This window comes from Heloderma suspectum, chromosome 3, assembly GCF_057233095.1.
Source record: "Heloderma suspectum isolate Gila_16-S chromosome 3, 16-S_ref, whole genome shotgun sequence".
Taxonomy (NCBI): domain Eukaryota; kingdom Metazoa; phylum Chordata; class Lepidosauria; order Squamata; family Helodermatidae; genus Heloderma; species Heloderma suspectum.
The window spans coordinates 122,977,206-123,001,467 of NC_139460.1; the positions used below are offsets into that span (position 1 = coordinate 122,977,206).

The window sequence follows — 24,262 nt, forward strand, 5'->3', positions numbered from 1 at the left end:
GATCAGACAGCTTCTCTGAACCCAGAGCCATGGGGTACAATGGGTTTATACCATACATGTTAGCAATAAGGCAGCATAACAGCAGCAAGCGCCTCTAGCGTTCATTCCCAGCATAGACTAGAAGTGTTCGGTTCTCAGCACAACTACCTAAGATAGCTTTGCTTCCCAGGCACATCTTGATATCAGCCTTCTGACTCATCTCAACATGCTCAGAGGCCTACTAGCATGGGAATTGCACCAATAATGAACATAAGCAAGCATTATGGATCTCTAGGCTCCTTTAGCACTATAAATGAGTTGGGTATGCTCCTAGGGCCAATACAATATAGTACAGATTATTAATGGAAGGTGCCTCAAGTCGAACTAGATTTTTGTTTTCAGAATGCATCTTCCCTGCTGGAATTGTCTGGACAAGGGTTGGTGTCAAAGATAGGCATGGTTGGGCATTTGCTGAGGGTCCACATCCCAGCAGGGACCCACTGATAAGAGACCCCTGGAGTTGCCTCTCCTCTTCCCCATTACAACCTGCTGGTTTACCTGCCTCTCGCTCTGGCCCAGTCAATGGTGGTGGTGAGGAGGAGCAGTAGATGCCACTGCCTGCTTGCTCATTGGCTCTCTGTCTGTCAAGCAAGCGATATTAACAATGAGAAAAAGAATACAAAGTAATAGCCGTAGGTGATAATGGCAGTGAGTAGGCAGATGCACTTAGGGAGTAGGCCTGTTGAGGGTGACTTGCCTGCCTCCAGCCAGCACTGTGTTAGTGACACTGTTACTGAAACTGACTAAATAATAGGGGACTGGGGAAGGATTCCCGAAATTTTAATTTGTGTTTGTGAGAAACTGGGAACCTGAAGGGATTGCTATCTTTGTCTAAACAAGTGTGAACCTGGCACAGAGACAATGGTGTTGGGTAAGGAGGTAAGCAATGGCTGGGTTCAGAAAACACAACAAGCCAGAATACAGATTGAGTATGGTTGTGTTATATGAACACAGCCGTGCTAACACACCATGGTTTGTTAACCACAAAAAGAACCCATTGTCTGTTGTTGAGTTGTGAACTGTGGGTTGTTCATGGTTAACAAACCATAGTTTGTTAACACGGCTGGGTTCACGCAACAACCTATGATGCAGCAACAACCCACGGTTCAATAACAACCCACAGTCAACCCATACTCTGGCTTGTCGTGTTGTGTGAACCAGGTCATTGTCTCATTATGCTGTTAATAATTATGGTCTGAATGGAAATAATAAAAGCGAATAGTATCTCTCTTTTTTTGGTTTGGAGGAATAAACACATGTATTGGTAATATGTGAACAGCTAATGATGAGTCATCTTGTATGTTTTAAATTTTCTTTTTTTCTTAACCTGCCTAATTGTCTTTCCCTCAGGAAACTTGCTGCAAGCCAAACAATCTTGGCATGATGGCTCATTCTTTTTCTGGAAAGAGATAGTCTTATGGCTGCTGACCGAGGCTAACTTTTGGCTAGCAAGATTCCACATCTTTGCTCTTAGATAAGCCCAGATTTTGATATCAAAGCAATTAGGTCTGAACAGTTTATCCACAGAGGTCTTAATGGACAAAAGGATATTGTTAGACATTACCCACTGCCAAGCTATGAGACATTCCATGGGCAGGACTATGGGGTTTGGTTTTCTGTGGATGAGAGAGACCTAGGCCCAATCTCATGGCCAATGTAGTGTGGAGCAACCGCACATCAGGGTCGTTCGCGGCAGATGCTGCTGCCACCAATCTGCAGCAACCCCACAGCTTCCCTCTGGAAAAGGTGTATTTTAGGAAACTCCTTTTAGCGCGTCTTTTTTCCTTAGCACGGTTCCCGCACGGTTCCACTGCAGTGTGCCTTGTCCCCCTGCATTAAATCCTGGGTGTGCCTATTTCTGTGACCTGGCAGTGACCTGGTCAAGGGGTGGGGCTGCCTCCTCCCTCCCCCATTCCATCTTTTCCCCATTCATAGTAGGACTGCTTTCCCATTCACAACCTCTAGCCTCTTTTTTTTCCATTCACAGTACTGAAGTATTGAAACAGTATTGTTTCAAGCTTTCACAATAGCATAGTAGCTGCTTTCCCCATACACAGTTTGTAGCCTGTTTTTTTGCATTCAGAAAATCGCAGTAGCACTGTTCCAGGCATTCACTATAGCGCAGTACCTGCTTTCCCTATTCAGAGTATGTAGCCTGTTTTTCCCATTCAGAAAATCACAATAGTGCGGTTTCAGGTATTCACAATACTGCAGTAGCTGCTTTACCCATTCACAGTATGCAGTCTTTTTTTCCCATTCAGAGTAGCGCTGTTTCAATCATTCACAATAGCGCAGTAGCTGCTTCACCCATTCAGATTACGTAGCCTGTTTTTCCCATTCAGAATAGTGCAGTATCTTTTAATCTTTCACAAAATCCCAATGGTGGATGAAAGGGGAGAGGTGTGGGGTAAACTACAGGGATTTAATTCAGCACTTCCAGTAACCTTCCCTGAGTAGGGGAGTGTGGACAGGGGTGGGAAACAAGCCTCTCCGATTTGCTGAGCAACATCTACAGGGTTGATGATGTTCAGTTCTACTCTGCCCACCCAGCCCCAAAGTATGGGGGTTTCAAGTGCTGTGTGACCCATGAAAGCGGGCTTTAAGGTAGTATATACTCTGCTTTTCTTGCTTTGTGTGCCCCCTCAGACCAAAGCGATTTCATGCAAATTCAGATATAACCAGAAAGCACTTCTCATTCTGTTTCCATGTAGATGGAGCCCTGGAGACTTCTGAAGAATTTGCAATACTCACCTTATTTACACATATGCAAGCAGAGTGCTATGGCAGCAGACTGAAGCTCTATTCAGGTGCTCAAATTCACATATACAAATAATGTGGAAAATTGGGCCACACAAGCTAGACCCATCCTATGTTCCTGTTCTTACATCATTATCATCACCAACTTGTATATTCCATGCATTTAATACAATGTATGTCATATTCAATATTCATATACTTAATACCCATATGGAATACAGTGACTCTTTTCTTCACAGTAATCAGGGATATCAACAACATTTGGGATTTGTCACTCCAGGAATGCTGCACATTGGATTTGATCCTCACAGTACACACACACATAAAGCTGACAAAGCTGACTGAAAACTGCAGCCTGCACTGTTGGCTTTCTTTTGAGCAGCAGTATTCCCGTGGAAAAGGCAAGAAAGATGCTTCCATTTAGATTTGCCACTTAAATAAAAAAAAAAGATCTGGCAAGACACTTGTGCAATGGACAGCAGCATGACAGGCAGAAATACAATTGGTGAATCTTTTGCCTGGCATGGAGAGAGCGTTCATGTGTTGAATTTTCAGCTTGCTACTTCCAGTGTTTCTGTTCATGGCTAGAACATGAATGCAGGAGGATGCCAACTCATTGTGCCTTAAAGAATAACTGTTGAAAAAACTATTATGTGGTATGGCGACATTATGTGATTTGACATAATTAGTCTCCAAGGTATTTTGCTTTATGTGTGATTTGAATCTTGTAGGGAATTAGCAGTTTGCAGAGCCTTACATAACTAATCTCTTTGGCATCACTGCAGTCTCACTTAGCGCATATATATACATACACACACACACGTGTGTGTGTGTGTTTTATGTGCTTTACATACTTCCACCTATGCATTTATGCAAAAGAATAACCACCCCACATGTCACACAAGTATGGGAACTGGGATTGTCCGAAGCTCCCTGCTTCATGTTGACGTGGTGGCAAACACACATTTACCTCTGTATATTATGTGAAGCAAGTGGCCTGTGGAGTGGTTATTCATACACGTGCATGAACACAGGCACATTGCTAGGCCTGGGCCCACAGCCCTGAATCTATTTCCTAGGGCTCCAGATCTATTCCCCAAAGCCCAGGGTATCTACTGGTACCAAGATAAGTCTTTTTTCTTAATTTAGAGAGCAATCCTGTGGCCCGCTAGACATAGGAGATGAGCATAGGAGATGCTCATTTCCGGGAACCGACGACCTCAGAGCCCATGCTCCATAGTCGGTTCCCGGAAAACTGACCGCCCGCTCGTCCGCGCTGCCTTGGAGGCAGCGCAGAGAACCCCCATCTTCCGCGCTTGGAAGAGGAGCGCAGAGCGACTGAAAAGGGGCGGGGCTGGGGGCATTCTGGGGCGGGGAGAGTGGAGCTGCGTGCACGACACATCCCACGTGTCGTACGGCAGCTTCCTCTCCCGGTCGGCCTCGCCGCCGCTAGACAGCTGAAAACGGCTGTCTAGTGAAAAATAGCAAGGCAGGAGAGGCGCGGAGGGAACGATCCCCCCGTGGCTCTCCTGCCTTGCTTTGGGTAGGTGGTCGCCTCCAAGGTCGGAGGCGGCTGCCAATCTAGTTAGGATTGCGCCTTTAGGGTGTGATCTTAAACAGTGGAGGCTGGTGACTCCGATTTGAGTGGGACTGTAAATCAATTCTAGGTTGCAGTCAGAACCAGCCAGAACTCCAAAGGAGCTATCCAAAGGGCTGAAGCCAATCCCCAAAATGGCTGGGGGGATGCTGGGAGTTGTAGGTGTTTTATCTGTCCAAACACACATAGGACTGCACCCTTAATTGCCAAGCAGGGGACAGTTTTCACGGGGGATTGCAGCTGGGGAGGGTTAACTCTCCGCTCCCCCCATGCTGCAAAAGCCCCCTCCAAAAATCTCTAACCAATTAGGGTGCAATCTCATGCATGTTTAGACAGAAAAATAATCCTACACCACCCAGCATTTCCCAGCCAGCAAGGTGGCTGGGGAAAGCCGGGTATTGCGGGGCGTTTTTTTCTGGCTAAGCATGCATAGGACTGCACCCTAAGCTTAGAAAAACCCTTTTCTGTTGCTTTGGGATAATCTGGGGTAGGGTGCAAATTAATTGAAGAATTGTTTGATTGAGGTTATTTGGATGAGAAATTAACTGGTAGTCTTTGCCTCCTGTGTAATGTAAATGAATCCTAGTAAATAGTTCTATATTTGCGTAAATAGATATAAATCAAGATATGCACATTTCATGCAGATTTGTGCCCCATGGGCCTGCCCCCCCCCCGCGAATCTTTTATAGCCTAGCATCACCCCTGCTTGGAGGTAACATTGGGTGATCTCTGAAATTTCTGCCTGTGTTAGATTTCTAATGGCTCATTTACGCGGACAAACATCACTAGCCCCGGCTGCGATCCCATGCACGCTTACCCAGGAGTAAGCCCCACTGAACACAGTGGAACTTGCTTCCGAGTAAACAGGCCGAAGGTTGAGCTGCGGATAAATGGCTTAGTCGCCAATCCACAATTGCTGCCTCTCCCCGCCCAGCAACTGGTGGTTTCTGTTCTTGGCCCCCCTTTGTATATTTGCAGAATTCAGAGTTAGCGCCTTTCCGGCTTTTCCCGCTCGGTCTGCTGGGGGGGCCTTTCTCGGTTTCGGCAGCTCGAAACTGAAGGGGCAAGCGAAGAGGCAACCGGGCTGTTGGGAGCCCCGCGCCGATGTTAGCGAGTAGCACCGTTTCGTATGCGTCACTACGCGGGAAGAACTTTTAAGGACGCGCAAAGCGCAAAAAATAGCCTTGTCTGCCGGGACGGGAGGGGAAACCAAGCACCATGATTGAAAAGTGAGGGCGTCCTCGCTAGAAAGGTGGATAGCGTCTGGGTTTTATTCTCATTTGGGGGGCAGAGAACGTTTCAGCACAGTTCTTCTCCTCCGTGTGTGCCCTATGGGGAAAGTCCTTCGGCGCGATTTCGCCCTGAGCAGAGAAATCAGTTGGGTCCCTTAGGAAAAGAAAGCACCGTCGATGCGCGCTTGGTTGGGCGCTCGCCAAGCGGTGGGCGTGGGGCTGACCCGTGTCGACGTACGCACGATCGGGTTGTACAGGGGGTGCGTGTGTGCACGCGCATGGTGTGCCGCGACCACGGCTCAACTTTATCCCCCCACCACGCCCCCATTCTCCGTGTTACTTTCTTTGGGGAAAGTTCCCCGCTCGGCCGCCTTCCCGCCGCCCTTTTCCCTGGGAGGGAGTTTCCAGAGCCACCCCCGCATGCCACGGCGTGCGTGTAATCCGCTCCAACGCGCCGCTCTCTCCTCCCTGCCCTGCCCTGCCGTCAGCGGAGCCCCCTGCTCTTAGCAGTACAGCGGAAACGGGCTAGCGAGAAATGACGTACAGACACAAGGCTGACTTTGTGCGATCCCCGGGCGCCTGGAAGCCACGGAGAGCGGGGCCGGTCATTCAATCGCCTCCCTGTTGGGAGGAAGAAGCGCAGGGGAAAGTTTGAAGGCGGGAGCAGAGCCCATCCTCCTAAACCCGGACTGGGGGGGGGGGGGGAGAGAGAGAGAGAGAGAGATCTGAATTCTAAACAAACTTTTCTAGGAGGCTGGGTTAAGAGGGAGGGGGGAGGATTCGCACCTCCCTCCCTCCCTCAGCGGAAAAAGAAAGAAAGTCAGGGTATGACTAAGCTCCAAAAGATGATCACGTAGTGCAAAAGGAGGACGGAGGGCGGGAGGGAACGAGTTGATTACTTTCTCCATGTGCTCGGAAGTGCAGGAGAAGTTCTGACTTTGGCTTCCTGTGTTTTCTGTGCATTTGGGGGGAGAACGCAATGACACAAGGCAGAGATGGAGGGGAGTCTCCTCAGGAGCAGAAGGAAGAAAAAGAAAGGAAGAGGAGGAGGAGGAAGAAGAAGAAGAAAGAGGCAGGCAGGATTCGGAGGGTGTGCTCCAACCTGCTGCTGCCCTGGCCTGAAATGGAGAATGCCTATCCTCCAGCCGACAATAGACTCAAGACCACTAAATACACGGCTGTGTCTTTCTTGCCCAAGAACCTCTTTGAGCAGTTCCATCGCCTGGCCAACGTTTACTTCGTCTTCATTGCCCTGCTCAACTTCGTGCCCGCTGTCAATGCCTTCCAGCCCGAGCTGGCCCTGGCCCCTGTGCTGTTCATCCTGGCTGTGACGGCTGTCAAAGACTTGTGGGAAGACTACAGCCGATACCGTTCAGACCAGGAGATCAACCACATGGAGTGCTTGGTCTACTGCAGGTAACGGGAGAACGATAAACACTCAATGCTCTCCTGATGATGGCAGTGGCGTGTAAAGCTGAAAGGGCAGACCAAGATCTGGGGGATGTTGTGCCTGTGGGCCTCATGGCCAAAGCAGAAGCAGAGAGGGAGCAAAATGGGAAAGCTTGAGATAACGGGGCACCCCATGGCTGTCAGAAACGAAGATATGATTTATTTTTTATTAACTGTTTATTGAAAAGTGTGTGTCCTTCCTGTTTGCCAAATAGAATTGCCCCCAGTGGTGCAGTTAGACTCAGTGGCCTTATGTTCTCCCCTTTAGATGGGAACATATACTTCGCAACCTTCAAAATATGGTAAGCCAGCCCTGCTGTGTTTGGGGGCCCCCCTGCTCATTCTGCTAATTGGGGCCCTAGACTTCTGTCCCAAAGTCCTGCCCCAGCTAACCATCCTCCGCAGCATGCAGGCATTTGGGTGATCCTATCCCCTTCCAGCCTTCCCTTTCTCTCACAATAATGAACATATTACAAAATAGAGATTTGTTATTGTATCTATACCTTTCTCATCCAGACTGCTAGCATCTGATTAATTTTCTTTTCTTTGCATTTTTTAGTCCACTTTGCCACTTCCTCACGCGTGTAGATTTGTGTGTGTGTGCCCACCTTATACAAAACGATACGTTATCACCTTAATTCCAAACGGTTCTTTGCTGTGGAAAAGTTTTCCTCCTTGAGAATTTGGTTGAACATTTGAGGAGTTTGTCAGGGTGAGTTTGACCATTACAGTGCAATGCTAGGCCCACTATCTAGGGGACAAGCCCCATTGAGCTCACTGAGATTCACTCCTGGGTAAACATGCTTAAGTTTGCACTGTTACCGTGTTTTGACTTGGACCGAGATCCTATGAATGTCTATGTATGTATGTGCAAGTGCCATTGACTCAGTACTTAAGTAAGTGCAGGAGAGCTGCAGTAGATGGTGCCCTCCCCAAAACATGCCGTGGACTGCCCTTTTCATATACTCCGTCAGTTTCTCCCTTTTATTTGACTCTCTTAATGCTCCTAAAATACTTTCCCTACTAATTTTGGAAACGGGCAAATCAGTTTTCAATCCATCATGGACTTTTAATGTTATGTATGTATGATTTCCATAACGCTATTTGGTTAACTTTTTAAATTACCTAACCAATTACCCTACCACGACAGTATTAGAATGCGTGGGGCAGTATAAGATTGCTTGTCAGTTCAGTCTCATGTAATATGAAATTAACTTTATTTCTGAATCTGAAATGCATTGTTTCATTCATACATCTTTGAGATTACTTCATTGCAGAAAATGGTTATATTTATAGCAGTACAGTAATTCTGCCCTAGTAATTTGAAACCTCATTACAGCAATATGCAGTTAAATCTCTGCTGACCAGACAGAGAAGGAAGGAGATTCCTATTTTTCAATTATAGGGTGAATGGATTAGGGAAGTGTGAATTAGTGAAGTTTGCAGTGTTTGCCTCTCTACGATCTCATTTATATGTGGATGTAGATCTTTTGAGGTCTGTCTACTTAATGACTTGTAGGCAAATGTGTGAACAGATAGATTTTATTGGAAAGAATTGGCCTGGTGCAGAAATCACATTCCTGGCCTAACCAACCATGGCTTGTTGGATTATGAATACAGCGTGTGCCATCACGTTCCCCCTTCCCTTCCCTCTTCCCTTTGTGTGCCTGGCTTAATAGAAAACTTCCCTGTTTGTAAAACCACAGTTTGCTGTGGTCTCTGAATCAGGAAACTGTGATTTGAATGCTCCATTCAAGGCAGGATAGGAAACCATGCTTTGAAGGGATGTGAAAATTCGTGTGCCTTGCATGTGTGAGAAAACCATTGTGCCTTGAATATGTGAGAGAACCATTGCAACTCATCACTGGTTTGCAGCTATTGAGAGATGAATGTGCATATGCAACCCCTAAGGAATTCAGGTGGTAATGTTGGACTCATAGAATAGTCATAGAATCATAGAATAGTAGGGTTGGAAGGGGCCTACAAGACCATTGAGTCCAACCCCCTGCTCAATGCAGGAATCCAAGTCAGAGCATCCCCGACAAATGGCTGTCCAGCCTCATCTTGAATGCCTCCAGTGTGGGAGAGCCCACCACCATCCTAGGTAATTGGTTCCATTGTCATATTGCTCTAACAGTCAGGAAGCTTTTCCTGATGTTCAGCCAGAATCTGGCTTCCTGTCACTTGAGCCCATTATTCCGTGTCCTGCACTCTGGGATGATCGAGAAGAGATCCTGGCCTTCCTCTCTGTGACAACCCTTCAAGTACTTGAAGAGCACTATCATATCTCCCCTCAGTCTTCTCAAGGCTAAACATGCCCAGTTCTTCCAGTCTGTCCTCACAGGGCTTTGTTTCCATTCCTCGATCATCCCTGTTGTCCTCCTCTGAACCCTCTCCAGCTTGTCTGTATCCTTCTTAAAGTGCGGTGCCCAGAACTGGACACAATACTCCAGATGAGACCTAACCAGTGCTGAGTAGAGGGGGACTAGTACTTCCTGGGATTTGGATGCTATGAATACAGCCCAAAATAGCATTTGCCTTTTTTGTAGCCTCATCACATTGTTGGCTCATATTCAGCTTGTGATCGACAACAATTCCAAGATCCTTCTTGCTTGTAGTATTGTTGAGCCACGTATCGCCCATCTTGTAACTGTGCCTTTGGTTTCTTTTTCCTAGGTGCAGAACTTGGCCTTTAGCCCTATTAAATGTCATTCTGTTGTTTTCAGCCCAGCGCTCCAGTCTATCCAGATCACTTTGAATTTTGTTTCTGTCTTCCAAAGTATTAGCGATCCCGCCCAATTTTGTGTCATCAGCAAGTTTGATCAGCATTCCCTGCACCTCCTCCTCCAGGTCATTAATCAAAATGTTGAAGATCACTGGGCCCAGGACTGAGCCCTGTGGTACCCCGCTCGTTACCTCTCCCCAGTCTGAGCAGATCCCATTGATAAGCACTCTTTGGGTCCGATTCTTTAGCCAATTGTGGATCCACCGGATCGTTGTTTCATCTAGCCCACTTTGAGCTAGTTTGCTCATCAGGATATCATGGGGCACTTTGTCAAAAGCTTTTCTGAAGTCGAGGTATATTATGACCACAGCACAGTCCACAAGGGAGGTTGCTTGATCAAAAAATGAGATCAGATTTGTCTGGCAGGATTTGTTCTTGACAAATCCCTGTTGGCTTCGGTTAATCACTGCATTGTTTTCAAGGTGCTTACAGATGGATTGCTTTATCATCTCCAGAATGTTCCCAGGGATTGATGTCAGACTGACTGGTCTGTAGTTCCCAGGTTCCTCCTTTTTACCCTTTTTGAAGATAGGGACAACATTAGCCCTTCTCCAGTCATCTCGCACTTCCCCCGTCCTCCATGATTTCTCAAAGATAATAGACAGTGGTTCTGAGAGTTCTTCTGCCAGTTCCTTTATTACTCTAGGATGCAGTTCATCTGGCTCTGGAGATTTGAACTCATGCAGAGTAATTGGGTGTTCCTGGACCATATGCCTGTCAGTCTCAAGCTGCAGTGCTGTCCCTTCACCCTGTACTTCGCCTTTGCCAGGGGTGTCATAGACCCTCTTTTGGGAGAAGACTGAGCCAAAGTAGGAATTGAGCACCTCTGCCTTTTCTTTGTCATCTGTTATTGTTTTGCCATCCTTATTTAATAGCTGAACCACCATTTCTTTCCTCTGTCTTTTACTATGCACGTAGCTGAAGAAAGCCTTTTTGTTGCTTTTAGCATCCCTCGCTAACCTCAGCTCATTCTCAGCTTTAGCCTTCCTGACGCCATCCCTGCAATTCTGTGCTACCTGCCTGTACTCTTCCTTTGTTGCTTGGCCTTCTTTCCACTTCCTATATGTGTCCTTCTTTGTTTTCAGGTCATCTCTTAGCTTTTTGTGAAGCCACCTGGCTTCTTTTGTTGTCTTCTACCTTTTTTTTCTTGTTGGAATTGTTTCTAATTGTGCCTTGACAATTTCCTTTTTTAAAAATTCTACTTTTGATCAAAAAATTTACTTTTGATCAAAACCAACTTTTTTTTTTAATTTATCAGGGTTCATCATCCACTGTCCATGCAGCCTTGGGGGAGATTAATTGTCAAGCTGTGGATGGTACACAGCAGTGCTCAGATTATAGGAGCAAGTGGTAATGGGACCATTTTTGTTTTTTCTGAAAAATTGAAATATTATGAAGTATTTTCTTTAAGACAAAGTATTTATATATTTTTACCTAGCCTTTACTCCCCGCCCCCAAAAAATGATTTCTAAAAACTGTGTAATAAGAATACTTTTTTAGAAAGGCCAGAGATGTAAAATATCTGTAAATAATGAAGTCATGGGGAAAATATGATTTTAATCCTCCATGTAAGATTTCCAGCATAATTAGTTCTTTCTACCCTTATGAAAATTTTTGATCTAAAGTATATTTCACTGACATTTATGCTCAGTTTCCCACCGTGTGAGTAGAGTTGCTATTGTGCAATCTTGACAGCTTGGGTTTTGTTTTATAGAGTCCTGTGTTTCTGATGCTGTAGCAGTCGTTTAATGTAGATCTAATCTATTCAGATAAGAATTACAAATTTACTAACTTAGTTTACTTTAAACTCAGTTAGTTTTTAAATATAATGATAATTTTATGAGCAAACTAAGTCATACATAACATAACTTTAGGAGCAGAAAAGCTGCTTTATGTTCCCAAAACAGCCCTCCCCATCCTGGTGCCCTCCCGATGTTTTGGACTTCAGTGCCCAGGATTCCTGATCATTGGCTGTGCTGCCTGAGGCTGTGGGAGCTGAAGTCCAAAATATCGGAGGGTACCAGGTTGGGGAAGACGGTCTTAAAGCAACAAAGTGACTTTAGGTCTGTAAAGAGTTCTTAAAAAAGAAGTATTGCTTTTTTAAAAAAAATTCCAATGTTTCCAACCCCCCCCCCCAAAAAAAAAACCCTGTTTTTTTTTCTATGACCTCAAGATTTCTGGAAATTTTACATATCTAGTTGCAGATACCCCCATTTAGGGGAAAGTGGATGTTAGGGGCACTGTTCGTTGGTGGTTCAGGTTCTATCTGTGTGGTTGATTTCAGATAATAGTTTGGAGGGAGTGTTTATAACCCCCCCCCCCAAAGTTTAGGCAGTAGGGTACTGCAGGGCAATATTTTGTCCCCAGTGCTATTTTGCATCAATGTGACATCATAGGGAGTGGCCATTAGGGGATTTGGAGCAAGGTGCCATCAGTATGCTGATGACAACCAGCTCTATTTCTCTGTAGTGTCTGATTGGGGGCAGGGCACGTGGGGGGTTGCGCAGTCCTGGACTGGTGTCTAGATGCAGTAGTGGGCTGGATGAGGGTCAGTTAATTGAATCCGAGTCCTGGCAAGATGGAGGCTCTGCGGGTGAGTGGTTCCCATGTCCGAGAACTGGATCAGTTGCGTGGTCCAGATGGGGTTACACTTCCCCTGAAAGAGCAGGTGCGTAGTCTGGGGGTGCTCGTCGATCCAACACTAACACTGGAGGCACAGCTAAGAGTGCCTTTTTCCAGCTTCTGCTGGTAAGGCAGCTGTGGCCATTCCTGGACAGGGATAGCTTGACCACTGTGGTCCATGCATTGGTAACCTCAAAATTGGATCACTGCAATGCACTTTATGTGGGGCTGCCCTTGGGGTTAGTCTGGGAGCTGCAGTTGGTGCAGAATGCCATAGCAAGGCTGATAATGGGAGCAGCTTATCACCAGTATATTACACCTATGCTGAGGGAACTACAGTGGCTGCCAATATTCTACTGCGCCAGGTTAAAGCACTCGGTACTTGTTTACACAGCCCTAAACATCTCAAGACCAAGATACTTAAGAAATTACCTGACCCCTTACCTCCCTGTTCAGTTGCTGCACTCATCAGGAGATGTCTTCCTGGTACTGCCTAAGATATCAGAGGTCAGGTCCAAGACTGCTCAGAATGAGGCCTTTAGTATCACATCACCCATTCTCTGGAACTCCCTACCACAAATGAAACCACCGCCGACCCTGCTAGTTTTTCGGCACCTGCTGAAAACATAGTTATTCCATCAAGCTTTCCTAGAACACTGATCTTTTTCTTGTTGACATGCTATTGTCACTTCTAAGATTCATAGAGTAGTTTACTATGGTTTTAAGCTGTATTGTGCATGTGTTGCTTAGCAATTTCTTTTTGATGTAAGCGATTCATAAACATTGGTAAATAAATAAAACTTCATAGCTGACGGAAGATTTGAACCTGGGTCTACGCAGTCCTCATCCAATACTCTACTTAACCTCCATGCCCTGGGTAAGGCGAAGAAAAAGGAGGGCTCCCCGAATCTCATGGCTCAGTCCCGATCCCTGATTTCGATGTCAGATCTGAACCACAAGAGCTGATTGACTTTTTTGCTGCCTGCTTCTTCCTTTGGGAGCGTTTGCCATCTCTCTACGCTCCAGAAAGCTGCTTGGTTACTGAAGTAGTTCAGAAAAGTAAACCAGCCAGTGGTGACAGGGCAAGGCTATTCCGGTAGGGAAGTTTTATTTCTCTTTCTTGCATGGAAGGATTCTTTCTTGCAGTACAGTAAGCTTTATTGGCGTCTGGAATTGACAGCAGAAACTCCCTGGATGCTTTCTGGAATTTGTTATTGAATGATGGCAGCTGTCCTTAAGAGATGAACTGTCTTTCCAACGCTGGTGCAACATACATGAGAAAGTTTCATGGAGGATGGGACAGTGCTATGGAAGACATAATTCTGTAGTATATTGAGAGCCTACACTGTTTTTTTAAAAATATGGAATAATACATTTTAAAAAACCAAACACTTAACTGTAGAAGAAAGTGGTGTGCCAGCGTTAAATGGTGTAGTTGTCTCACCAGTTTGAATAAGAGTCTAGTTACATCTGTTGGCTGCATATTCTTGGATTTGCCCACGGCTATCACAGGATGTGCTGACTTTTGGCCAGAAAGAACATGTGAGAGTGGTAAGGAGTGACAGAGAGGGCTTGAAGTCAAGAGTGAGAATGAGAGGACTTGAAGTCAGAAGTGTATTTGAGTGGAAGAAAATTATGATCTTTCCCTTGGAGCTTGCTTGTTGATCTTGCTTGTGTGTCATCTGGTTAACGCAGTGAAGTAAGGCATAGCGATGGGTTGTTGTATTGTACCATGCTGATCTTTCTGCCAATGATGTTGGTAGGTATACAAGCAGTGGTGGGTTAGAAATTCTGGCCTAAACCTCAAGTATCAAAATATTTGTGTGAGTGAGGTCCACAAGATGCTCCTGTATTTCTTGCCTACCTTCCCTCACAGCTTCTGTCCACCTCCAGTTACCATTGCTTCTCACAGACCTGGATTCTTTCCTCTTAGCGAGAATTCTGCTTCTTTCTCCACTCACCAGACAGCACCCCGGTCAGTCTCCACATCTAACAATGCAAGGAAGGAGATAATCCAAGTAAGCACTTAACTGTAGACTGATTTTAAATTCCCAGCAAATCTCATAATTAATTTCATGGTTTCTAATGGATGTTTTCCAGTAAGTGTTGGGAGAGCTGAAAAAAGGACAGAAGTGGGGAAAACAATGATTTTACATCTCCAGGTGAGGCATGATACTATAAACTGTGACTGTTGGCTCCCCTTTGGCTCTGACACAGTGTTTTGAACACCTGTCATTGGTGGCTATGATGTTAAAGGCACCTGCATTTACTTTCTTTTAGCAACTGCATGTACAGAATGGGTGCCACTCAGAGTGAGTTACAACGGAAGAATCTAAGGGGATCTCTACACCAGCCTAAAATCCTGCATTTAAAACGGGGCTTTCTGCTTCTGTTTTAAATACAGGATCACAACTGACTCCCTTTACACGCGCTTCCTTCCCCCCTCCCCTTCCCCCTCCTTCTCCCCATAGCTGAGTCCTCCGTTATATTTCATTGATCTTGCCCCTCTTCTTGCCACTTTAAGTCTTTTCATGAAGGAAATCAAGTGGAACACAATGGGGTAATTTGATAGCTCATTATCTGCCATCTATTTAAAAACAGAACAAAGGGCATTTAGTGCAGGAGACACCCTGGAGGGTCATGTCAGGGTCAGGACATCATGTAAAGAGCCCACAAACTTCTGTGAAGGAGCAATCTCATTCCCAGGATAAAAGCTCAGTGTGAAGGAGCCCTAAAATCCGCAAGTGGGCACTATTTTTATTAGGACCAATCCAGATGCTACAAAAGAACGTGCAAGCTTTGAGTTCTGCAGAACTCTTTCATTGGTACAAAAAGCAGGGGGTGTGGGCAATCCCCCCCAAAGTACAAAGATTAGGCCAGATATTGTGACCATGGGATCTGCAGCTTAGACTGAGTTTCAAGGTGGAGATTGCAGATTGAATGAATTAGTAAGTGGGAGGTGTTACAGATATCAAATAGCAACTAGCATTCTGGGACAAAAAAGCAGGGGCTGACCCCCATTTCTGAAAACATAAAGGCCAGCTGTAATGCAGATCTGTCTCCTGCTCCAGGCGAAACACACAGGTTCCTGAACAGGCAGAGAGCAGAAACATAATGGTCTTTTTAATAGCCAGAGATTAATTTTATATTAGCCAGAGATTCAGGTGGTGCAGTAGGTTGATAAGTGAGATAATGGAGTGCCCTTTACTTAGCCAAGTAGATTTGATCAGGATAATGGTCAGTTGGATAGATGGGTGTGTGGTTGACATGGCATCTCTCTTTAATACCGCAAATAACCAGAGGGGCAGGATCCCTCCCAAATGATCCAGAGAAGTTCCGTTATCTGACTCACTTCCCAGAAGCCCAATCTTTGCCTAGTGAGAAGGGTATTTAAAGGAGCAAAGCCTTCCCTTTAACACTTTTACCAATCAGGGCCAGTTCTGGGTTTGCGGGGCACCTTGGCATGGGGTGTCGTCCCAATGTCAGCAGGCAGTCTCACCTTCTGTTTATCTCTGCCTAAAGGTAGAGGCAAGTGATTGGGCGTACTACCAGAAGACAATGACACTATCAGGGTTCTTAGGGTGAGTGCTGAAGCGACTGTCGAAGTTGTAATTGCACACTCTGGGAGAGAGCGCAGGACAGGAAAGCCTGGCGTGCTATGGTCCATGGGGTCACGAAGAGTCAGACACGACTGAATGACTGAACAACAACAACAACACAATGCCCTGCAGCAATATATTGCTGCAGGGCATTGTGGGAAATGAGAGTGGTTGCTGCCCCGCGCTCATTGAAGGAGTTCCTGAAAATGAGGCCTGAGGCAGCAGTGGAGGCCGGTGGCTCCGATGTCAGTGGGGCGGTGAGAATGGATTTCAGTCAGAACTCTAAAGGAGTTATCCAGGGTGCGAAGCTCCTTTAGAGTTCTGACTGAAACCCAGAGCGGATTCACTGCCCCACTGACATCAGAGCCACCAGTCTTCATTGGGTGCTGGCCCCTTGGCATCTGTCCAAGATGCTGCCATCCGATGCTGGGCTTGTTGTTTTAATGGTTTCTGAAAGAATACCAGTACTACCCAGACACTGCCCCCTCCCCAACTCCATCTTTGCTCCTCTATGTTCAGCAGGTGCCCTCAGACAGAGGCAAAAAACGGGAAGGGGCCCTGCGGGTTAGACCAGTAATTCTGCATGTGTGCAGGCAGCCTGCCCGTTTCCACTACAAGCAAGACGCTTGCGCTTAACAGCTAGAAACAGAGGTCACAATATTCCCTGTGTTTTCAGCTAGAGACAACAGGAGAACAGCCATGTCAAGGATTCCCCCTGAATAGTGGCGGAGCGGATCCTTCTCTCAAATAATGGAGGACTGCATTTATCCAAGGTGCGAAGCTCCTTTAGAGTTCTGACTGGTTCTGACTGAAACCCAGAGCGGATTCACCAGCCCACTGACATAGGATTGCATTTGTATGAAGTTACGTGGGAGATTGGCATGGAGGTCCCAGATCCAGACATTTTGGAAAAGGAGGACCTAGATGCTTAGGCCTCAGGTGTGCACATATTTTAAAGAAGTTGTTCAAGAGTCAAATCGGAATATAAATTCAGAAATATGTCTCCGCTTAGCTTTTGAATCTGCAAAATCTAAAGCTTTGCAAAAATGGTCTGAAAGAGGGATGGGCAGTTTAGCTCTCCCTTCTGGCTGCATCCTTGCCAGGCTGGTGCAAGTTGGAACCAGCAGCCCATCTCTCCAGCCTGTGTAGCATGGATGCAATGTGGTAGTCTTAGTACGTGCAAAGCTGGCAGTGCAAAGTTGGCCACAGAGGAGGGCTGCTGATGTAAAACGCCTCTGCTTCCCACAGCAGGGGAACTGAGACAGTGGTCACAGTCTTTGGTTCTAGAATCAGTCCTCTGTAGTACATGACTGTTGTGTGAACTGGCTTTTGTGGACTGTGTGTTGCCTAGTGGTGGTGGTTGCTTTAGGCAGAGTTAAAGGTTTGCTGATAGGTCCTTTGTATATAACACCTTTGCTTTTGTTTTAATTCACCTTGAGAAAGCTAGGGTGGGTAGTCTAAGCTTTGTGTTTAATAGCAATAGCACAGTAATTTTGCCGTTTCCTCACTCTGGCATTTGTAAATCTGGCTACTGCAGTTGGATGCATATAGAGCAATTCTGTGCCCTTCTTTTAAGTGGAAAATTCTTACCATCCTAGTAGAAAGAGAAGTTTTAGCAGTAGTCCCTAGAGATCCTAAAGTAGAACACAAAGTTTATTTGAAGATACAGCACAGCCCCCATTAGTTTAATCCAGCTATCTGAAACATCTTGTTATCTGAGCTCACTGTGTGACCTCCAGGTAACCCTGTGTTTGAATAACCCCTGTGTAAACAGCATCTTGGCTAACTGAACGTCAAATATTTCCAAAATGCCTCAGTTGTCTTCCCAGGTTGTTTGGACTAGTCGCTTGGTCCAGCACACGGACGTTTCAGCAGGATTCGTTACCTTAAGGAACAGGAGGGCATGATTTGATGAAACTGCGCAGATGAGAGTATAATCATTGCTAATTTATTTTTTAATTAATTAAATAAATCTCAAGATTAGTAGAATCCTACAGTTGAAAGGGTTCTTGAAGGTCATCTAGTCCAGCCCCCTGCTAAATGTATACTCATCAGGGGCAGGATGCAAGTCCAGTGTCCCTGGCAGCTGGTCATCCAGCCTTACATACCTGCAGTGAAGGAGAGCCCTCCACCTTCCGAGGCAGTATCTATTCCACTATTGAATAGTTCATACTGTTAGGACAGGGGTGCGGAACTTCAGGCCCGGGGGCCAAATCTGGCCCAGAAAGCTACACCCTCTTGCCCTAGCCCCACCCCTTTTGCCCAACCATTGCTTGTATGGTGGTTTCCTGGTTTATGCAGTTTTTCCCTGATTCTAAAAGGTTGAGCTGCCTCTCCTAAGGCTGAGCTGCTGGCAATCAAAGTAAATTCTTCAATTAATTTGAACCCTACCTCAGATTATCCCACAGCAACAGAAAAAGGTTTTCTAAGCTTAGGGTGCAGTCCTATGCACTCCACAGGGCCACTTGCTTCACATAATATACAGAGGTAAATGTGTGTTTGCCACCATGTCAACATGAAGCAAGGAGCTTCGGACAATCCCAGTTCTCATACTTGTGTGACACATGGGGTGGTTATGCTTTCGCATAAATTCATAGGTGGAAGTCTGTAAAGAACATATGTGTGTGTGTGCGTGTATGTATATACACAGTGGCCCAAAAGTAGGTATACAGTATAGTTTATTTGCATTTTATTACATTGTTTATTACATTTACATTTGTTTAACGCTGTTTAATCTCGTAAGTGCTCAAAATGTATTCCATCCATGTTGCAACATTGCTCAAATCTGTCCAGAACACAGTGACACAGTACGACACAAATTCCAGTCCGCATCAACGTCCATAAATGCTTCCGAGATGAACTCTTTTAATTCGTCCACTATCTGGGGATTCCTCTCAAAAACCTTATTCTTTACTACGCCCCCCAAAAAGAAGTCCATTGGTGTCAAGTTGGGTGAACGTTGCGGCCATTCAATGCTGCCATGTCGTCCGATCCAGTGCTGTGGGAAGGTGTTGTCAAGATAGTCCCTTACTGCAAAAGCATAATGAGGAGGTGCCCCATTTTGTTGGAAGAGCAGTTCGGCAAAGTTAGCCCTGGTTCTGAGTTGTGGCACTACCACGTCACGTAACATGTTTAGGTAATTGTTACTATCCACACTTGTATCGAAGAAAACCGGTCCTACAACACCTTCGCTGGACAGTGCATCCCACACTGTGACGTCTGGCTGGTTCAGTTGAGATGTGATAGTCAAATGAGGATTTTCATCTGCCCAATACACACAGTTATGCCTGTTCACGTGGCCTGACAACTTGAAAGAAGCCTCATCTGACCAGATGATCTTATCAAGAAGGTCTGGTTCGTTAGAGATTTGGTTACGCATCATCTCACAGAATTGCAACCAACGGTCTGGGTCGTCCTCCAGAAGATCATGTAACAGTCTTTGACGGTACGGCTTCAATTTCCATTTACGCATTAAGCGTTGCAAGGACGTTCTAGGTATGGATAGCTGCTAAACGCACGTCTTGTGGACTTTTTCAGACTGTTCACAAATGTCAGAGTGACTCTCATCTCGTTTTCCTCTGTCATAGACGTCCCAGGACGTCCAGATTTTGGTGTATTAGCCACTGCACCTGTTGCTTCAAATTTATCTCTAAGACGATAAATTGTCAGACGTGTTGGTGGAGGAGTGTCAGATGCTTCTTGCCACGCTGTGTGCACCCGCTTAGCATTTTCAGTCTTCCAGTATTGCTTTAGAATCCACTTTCTTTGTTCTTGACTCAAGTTCGCTGCCATCATTCACAATATCAGTAAAAAAAACACACCTAAACAACTGTATACCTACTTCCGGGCTTCACTCCCCTCACTCTCTACACTTCACTGATTTAACTGCCACTCCCTGTCACTCTTCCCAACTGTCATTCTGACTCCACCCACACATCTTCTACTCACACATTCTCTCCCCTTCCCATCTCAACTGAACCAGCCAGGTGTCACAGTGTGGGGTGCACTGTCCAGCGAAGATGTTGTAGGACCGGGTTTCTTCAATACAACTGCGGATAGTAACAATTACGTTAACATGTTACGCAACGTGGTAGTGCCACAACTCAGAACCAGGGCTAACTTTGCCGAACTGCTCTTCCATCAAGATGGGGCACCTCCTCATTATGCTTTTGTAGTAAAGGACTATCTTGACAACACCTTCCCACAGCACTGGATCAGATGACGTGGCAGCATTGAATGGCTGCCACGTTCACCCGACTTAACACAAAAGGACTTCTTTTTGGGGGGCGTAGTAAAGAATAAGGTTTTTGAGAGGAATCCCCAGACAGTGGATGAATTAAAAGAGTTCATCTCGGAAGCATTTATGGACATCGATGCGGACCGGAATTTGTGTCGTACTGTGTGTCACAGTGTTCTGGACAGGTTCGAGGAATGTTGCAACGCTGGTGGAATACATTTTGAGCACTTACGAGATTAAACAGTGTTAAACAAATGTAAATGTAATAAACAATGTAATAAAATGCAAATAAACTATACTGTATACCTACTTTTGGGCCACTCTGTATGTGTGTGTGTATGTATGTGTGTGTGTATATCTTTAAAACCCACCCTAAGCCCACTATCCCATTGGGTTAGGGGGGCTGCATGTTGTGGAGTCCTGTACTTTTGAGACACATCGCTCCCAAACTTAATCTTGACAAAACAGCTGGTTCAGAAACCTGCAGTATGCCTACGGGGGAGACTAGATCCTTTCAAATGCCTTGCCCCAAAGTAGCACGTGGAACATTCCTTCTTTGCATTATTGATAAATACCATCCATGGGCATTGTTGTCTGTTGTTGCTGTTTTTCCCAGCTATAGATCAGTTACAGTGATTTACCTAAGCTTATTCATGTATAAGATTATTGCTTCACTCACCAGTTCCTTAAAAAGCACAAACACTTGCTCAAAAGTGTAAGCTGGAAAAGATAAATGAAGCTGGCAATCTCAGTGCCTGCTTGCAGTGGTACTATGTCAGTACTATGTCGACAGGAACAGTGCCTGCAGCAAGGGATGCTTGAGGATAACTAGATAACTCTTGATGATAACTCTTTAGAGCGTTCAGAATGCATTAATCAGAGCATTTGAGTGGGAGAAGACCTGCAGTCTTTTCCTTCCCATCCCCTTTTAAACAGTGCAGGTACTGCTGCAGTGTCGCTCCAGAAATCAGATGGACTAAACTTGGCAGGAGCATGACAATGACAGTGCTATGAGAGATGATGCAATGCAGCAGCAATAGCATCTGAAATAAGGACAGCAGCTGTTGTTCACTTGCAGTTCAGACTTTTCTTGCTTTTTCAAAACTTCACATGTGGGTTCTTTCAGCCTTACTGTTGGAAAGCTTAGGGCTGTTTGGACATATTGGAGTTTGGTAGGCTTAGGCTCCAGATTTGAGGGGGTGTTCAGCAGGGTGACCTCTGGTGTGGCCCCTCCTCCATTGGAGGAGGCCTCAGTGGGTTTATATAGCAGTGTGGAGTAGGGATTGATACTTGTGGGCCCTTCCGGGGCCTTGGGAGCTGTCCTAAGATGCCAAGTACTAGTGCCAGGCCTGAGCACAGTATTTTGTTTTTCCCTTGTCGTATTACCTGCTCTCCCTTCTCTGCATTTCCTGTTCATGACGTGTTCACAAAAGCATCAGGGAAGGACCGAGGCTACACTCTTAAGTTTTCACAATGCCCCCATCATAGCATTGCTCTGTGGCACTGTGAGAAATTAAACCAGCACTTGAGATCCAGGAGTGGTGCACCTTGTTGGCGGGGGGGGGGGGGCAGGGGAGTCTCCACAACAACGGAGGGAGAAGCTAATGGTGGCTTACCCAGATTTTTTTTTAATCTATTTTTATTTTGTTTTTACAAATAAACGCTACCAACAATATAATCAAAATCTTCAGTTTCCGACATTACAGTAGTCTAAAAAAAAGAAAAAAAAGGGAGGATAGCAAAAGAAGGAAGAGGGGAAAAAAGAAAAAAGAAAACTGAATTATATTAAACTTCAATAAGAACAAACCAAATATCCAAACACAAAAATAGAAGCAAGCAATCCATTTCCATTAGCCATAAATTACTATTCAGTTAACACGTATTAATTAAGATTAAAGGTTTAGCCAGCAAGGAACGGCAGCAACAATAATCCCATAGTGATATTAGTAGTAATAATACTAAAGAAAAAGGGAAAAAAGAGAAGTTTAAGAGAAAGACTAAACCAGGAACAAATCATTTATATATTTAAGTAGTATCATATCTAAAAATAGCTTTATATGTGTACTCACACATACACACACAAATATGCACTTTATTACAATATAACATAAAGAGGAGAAAGAAAAAGCTTACCCGGATTTTTCAAGGAGCCAGCTTTGGTCCATGCAGGGCTCCATGAGTGAGTGCACCACACCAGTATAAGTCACTTCACAGAACATACTTCCAGGTTTGTTTGGGGGGGGTGTTGGAGTGAACGTCATCTGACTGTCAGGGGCTGCTCAACCAATAAGAGAGGCTTCCCCCACCATCCAGGCTCTCCCCCCTTTCTCCTTCAATAAAATCACTCTCCCCCCCCCCCCGCATTACTTACTCCCTTAAAACCACAATCATTACAGGAAGGGGCACAGTGTTCTCTCTGCATTGAGTTTGCTGAAGCTGGAAACAATCCCCTTCTCTCCCCCCTCCCCGCTGTCTCCACATTTCTTACTTTCTCACTTCCTTAAAGCAACAAAGAACATAGGAACACAGTGTTCTCCCTGCTGTGTTGAGATCAATTGAAGTGTCGAAGCTTTGACTTTAAGGCTCCTAAACGCGTTATTTTGATTCATGAGATCTCAGTAACTTTGGGAGTACACATTTCAGGAACAACCCTCATTGACCACAATGGGAGTTACTTCTGGGTAGACCCACATATGTTTGTGCTGGGAAAGAGACGAAGGGGAAACAAAGGGGTAGGAAGCCAGCCCCCTTTCCAACCCAATGCTGCGCAGGATTGGATGATCAAAGGTGGAAGTTGTTACTTCCGAATGGCAATAAACCAAACAATGGAGAATCGCAGCAATACGCTCACACTTTACAGCCTGTAGAGAATTAGTGCTTTAAAATGTGCTATTTCATTTGAGGGGTATCTCTGTAAATTCTGAAGTGCACATTCAGGGGACAAGCCTCACTGACTGCAATAGGAATTACTTCTGAGTAGACACACATATGTTTGTGCTGGGAAACACAGGGAGGGGAAACACAGGGACAGGAAGCACCCCTTGACTGGGGAGGTCATGGTGAAAGGCACACCCCTGGGCAGGGCTAGCATACCCGAGGTAAATGTGGGGTTTGGGGCACACAATAGCTATACCGGGGAGAACCTGACTTGAGGAAAAGAATCAGATTATAAGCAGTCTCAGGAAATCTGTTTTTTCCTCAATAAGCTCTGGGGTGGCTGCTGGTGGCCACAACATCATGTATCCCTAACAACCTCCAAACGCAGCCAGCTTGGAGTAAGTCGCTCATGGAGACACTCCCAGGTCACTGGGGCATTGGTACTTGCCGTGTGAGGACACCAGCCCTGCTAGTTTTAAATCTTACTGGGTTATGGTGCTTTGTCAGGGCCACGTATGTTTAATTTTGGATGGGCAGATCCAGAATGGATGTTACTTGAGAAGAGGTGCTTAGAGCACAAGTGTTCTAATTGTGCAGCATGTTGTGTTTTATGCCCTGCTTTGGAGCTGCCCACACAGCTGCTTCATTCCTCCCTTTGCACGAACAGGGAAGCAAACCAGGAAGCTGCAGTTAACCATAGCTTCCTGTTATGTCTGAAACAGGCCATGATGGTTAGTGGCTTCCAAAGAAGCAGGATATGGAAGCCACCTTTAAACCATGACGTGATATTCTGTCTTGTTTGGCAGCCATTAACCATAGTTTCCTGCTTTGGACATAATGGGAAACTGTGATTAACTGTGGCTTCCCGGCATGAAGCTTATTCATATCTTGGCCTCTTAAGCTGCTATTTGCGTGTCTGAATGCAGCCTCTGTATGCTTATGTGACTGCAGGCAGTAGAGACAGGGGAAGCAGCACAGGCCTCGTGCTATGAGCCGTTGTCACATTCCAGTATTGCTCTTCACTGAGCTGCATTGGATCTCTAAAGGCTTTGAGAGCCAGACATGACA

The 24,262-nt window shown here is 45.6% G+C and overlaps 1 protein-coding gene across 1 annotated transcript in view; it reads left to right on the plus strand.

Annotated features, from left to right (window-relative positions):
- Positions 1-6,158: 6,158 nt before the first annotated feature.
- The window catches only part of ATP10A (ATPase phospholipid transporting 10A (putative)), a 174,127-nt gene continuing 156,023 nt past the window's right edge, over positions 6,159-24,262 (plus strand). The window contains exon 1 of the mRNA XM_084844345.1: positions 6,159-7,041. Within this exon, the coding sequence (XP_084700471.1) occupies positions 6,605-7,041 (437 nt within the window). The 5' untranslated portion in view covers positions 6,159-6,604. The remainder of the gene's footprint in view (positions 7,042-24,262) is intronic.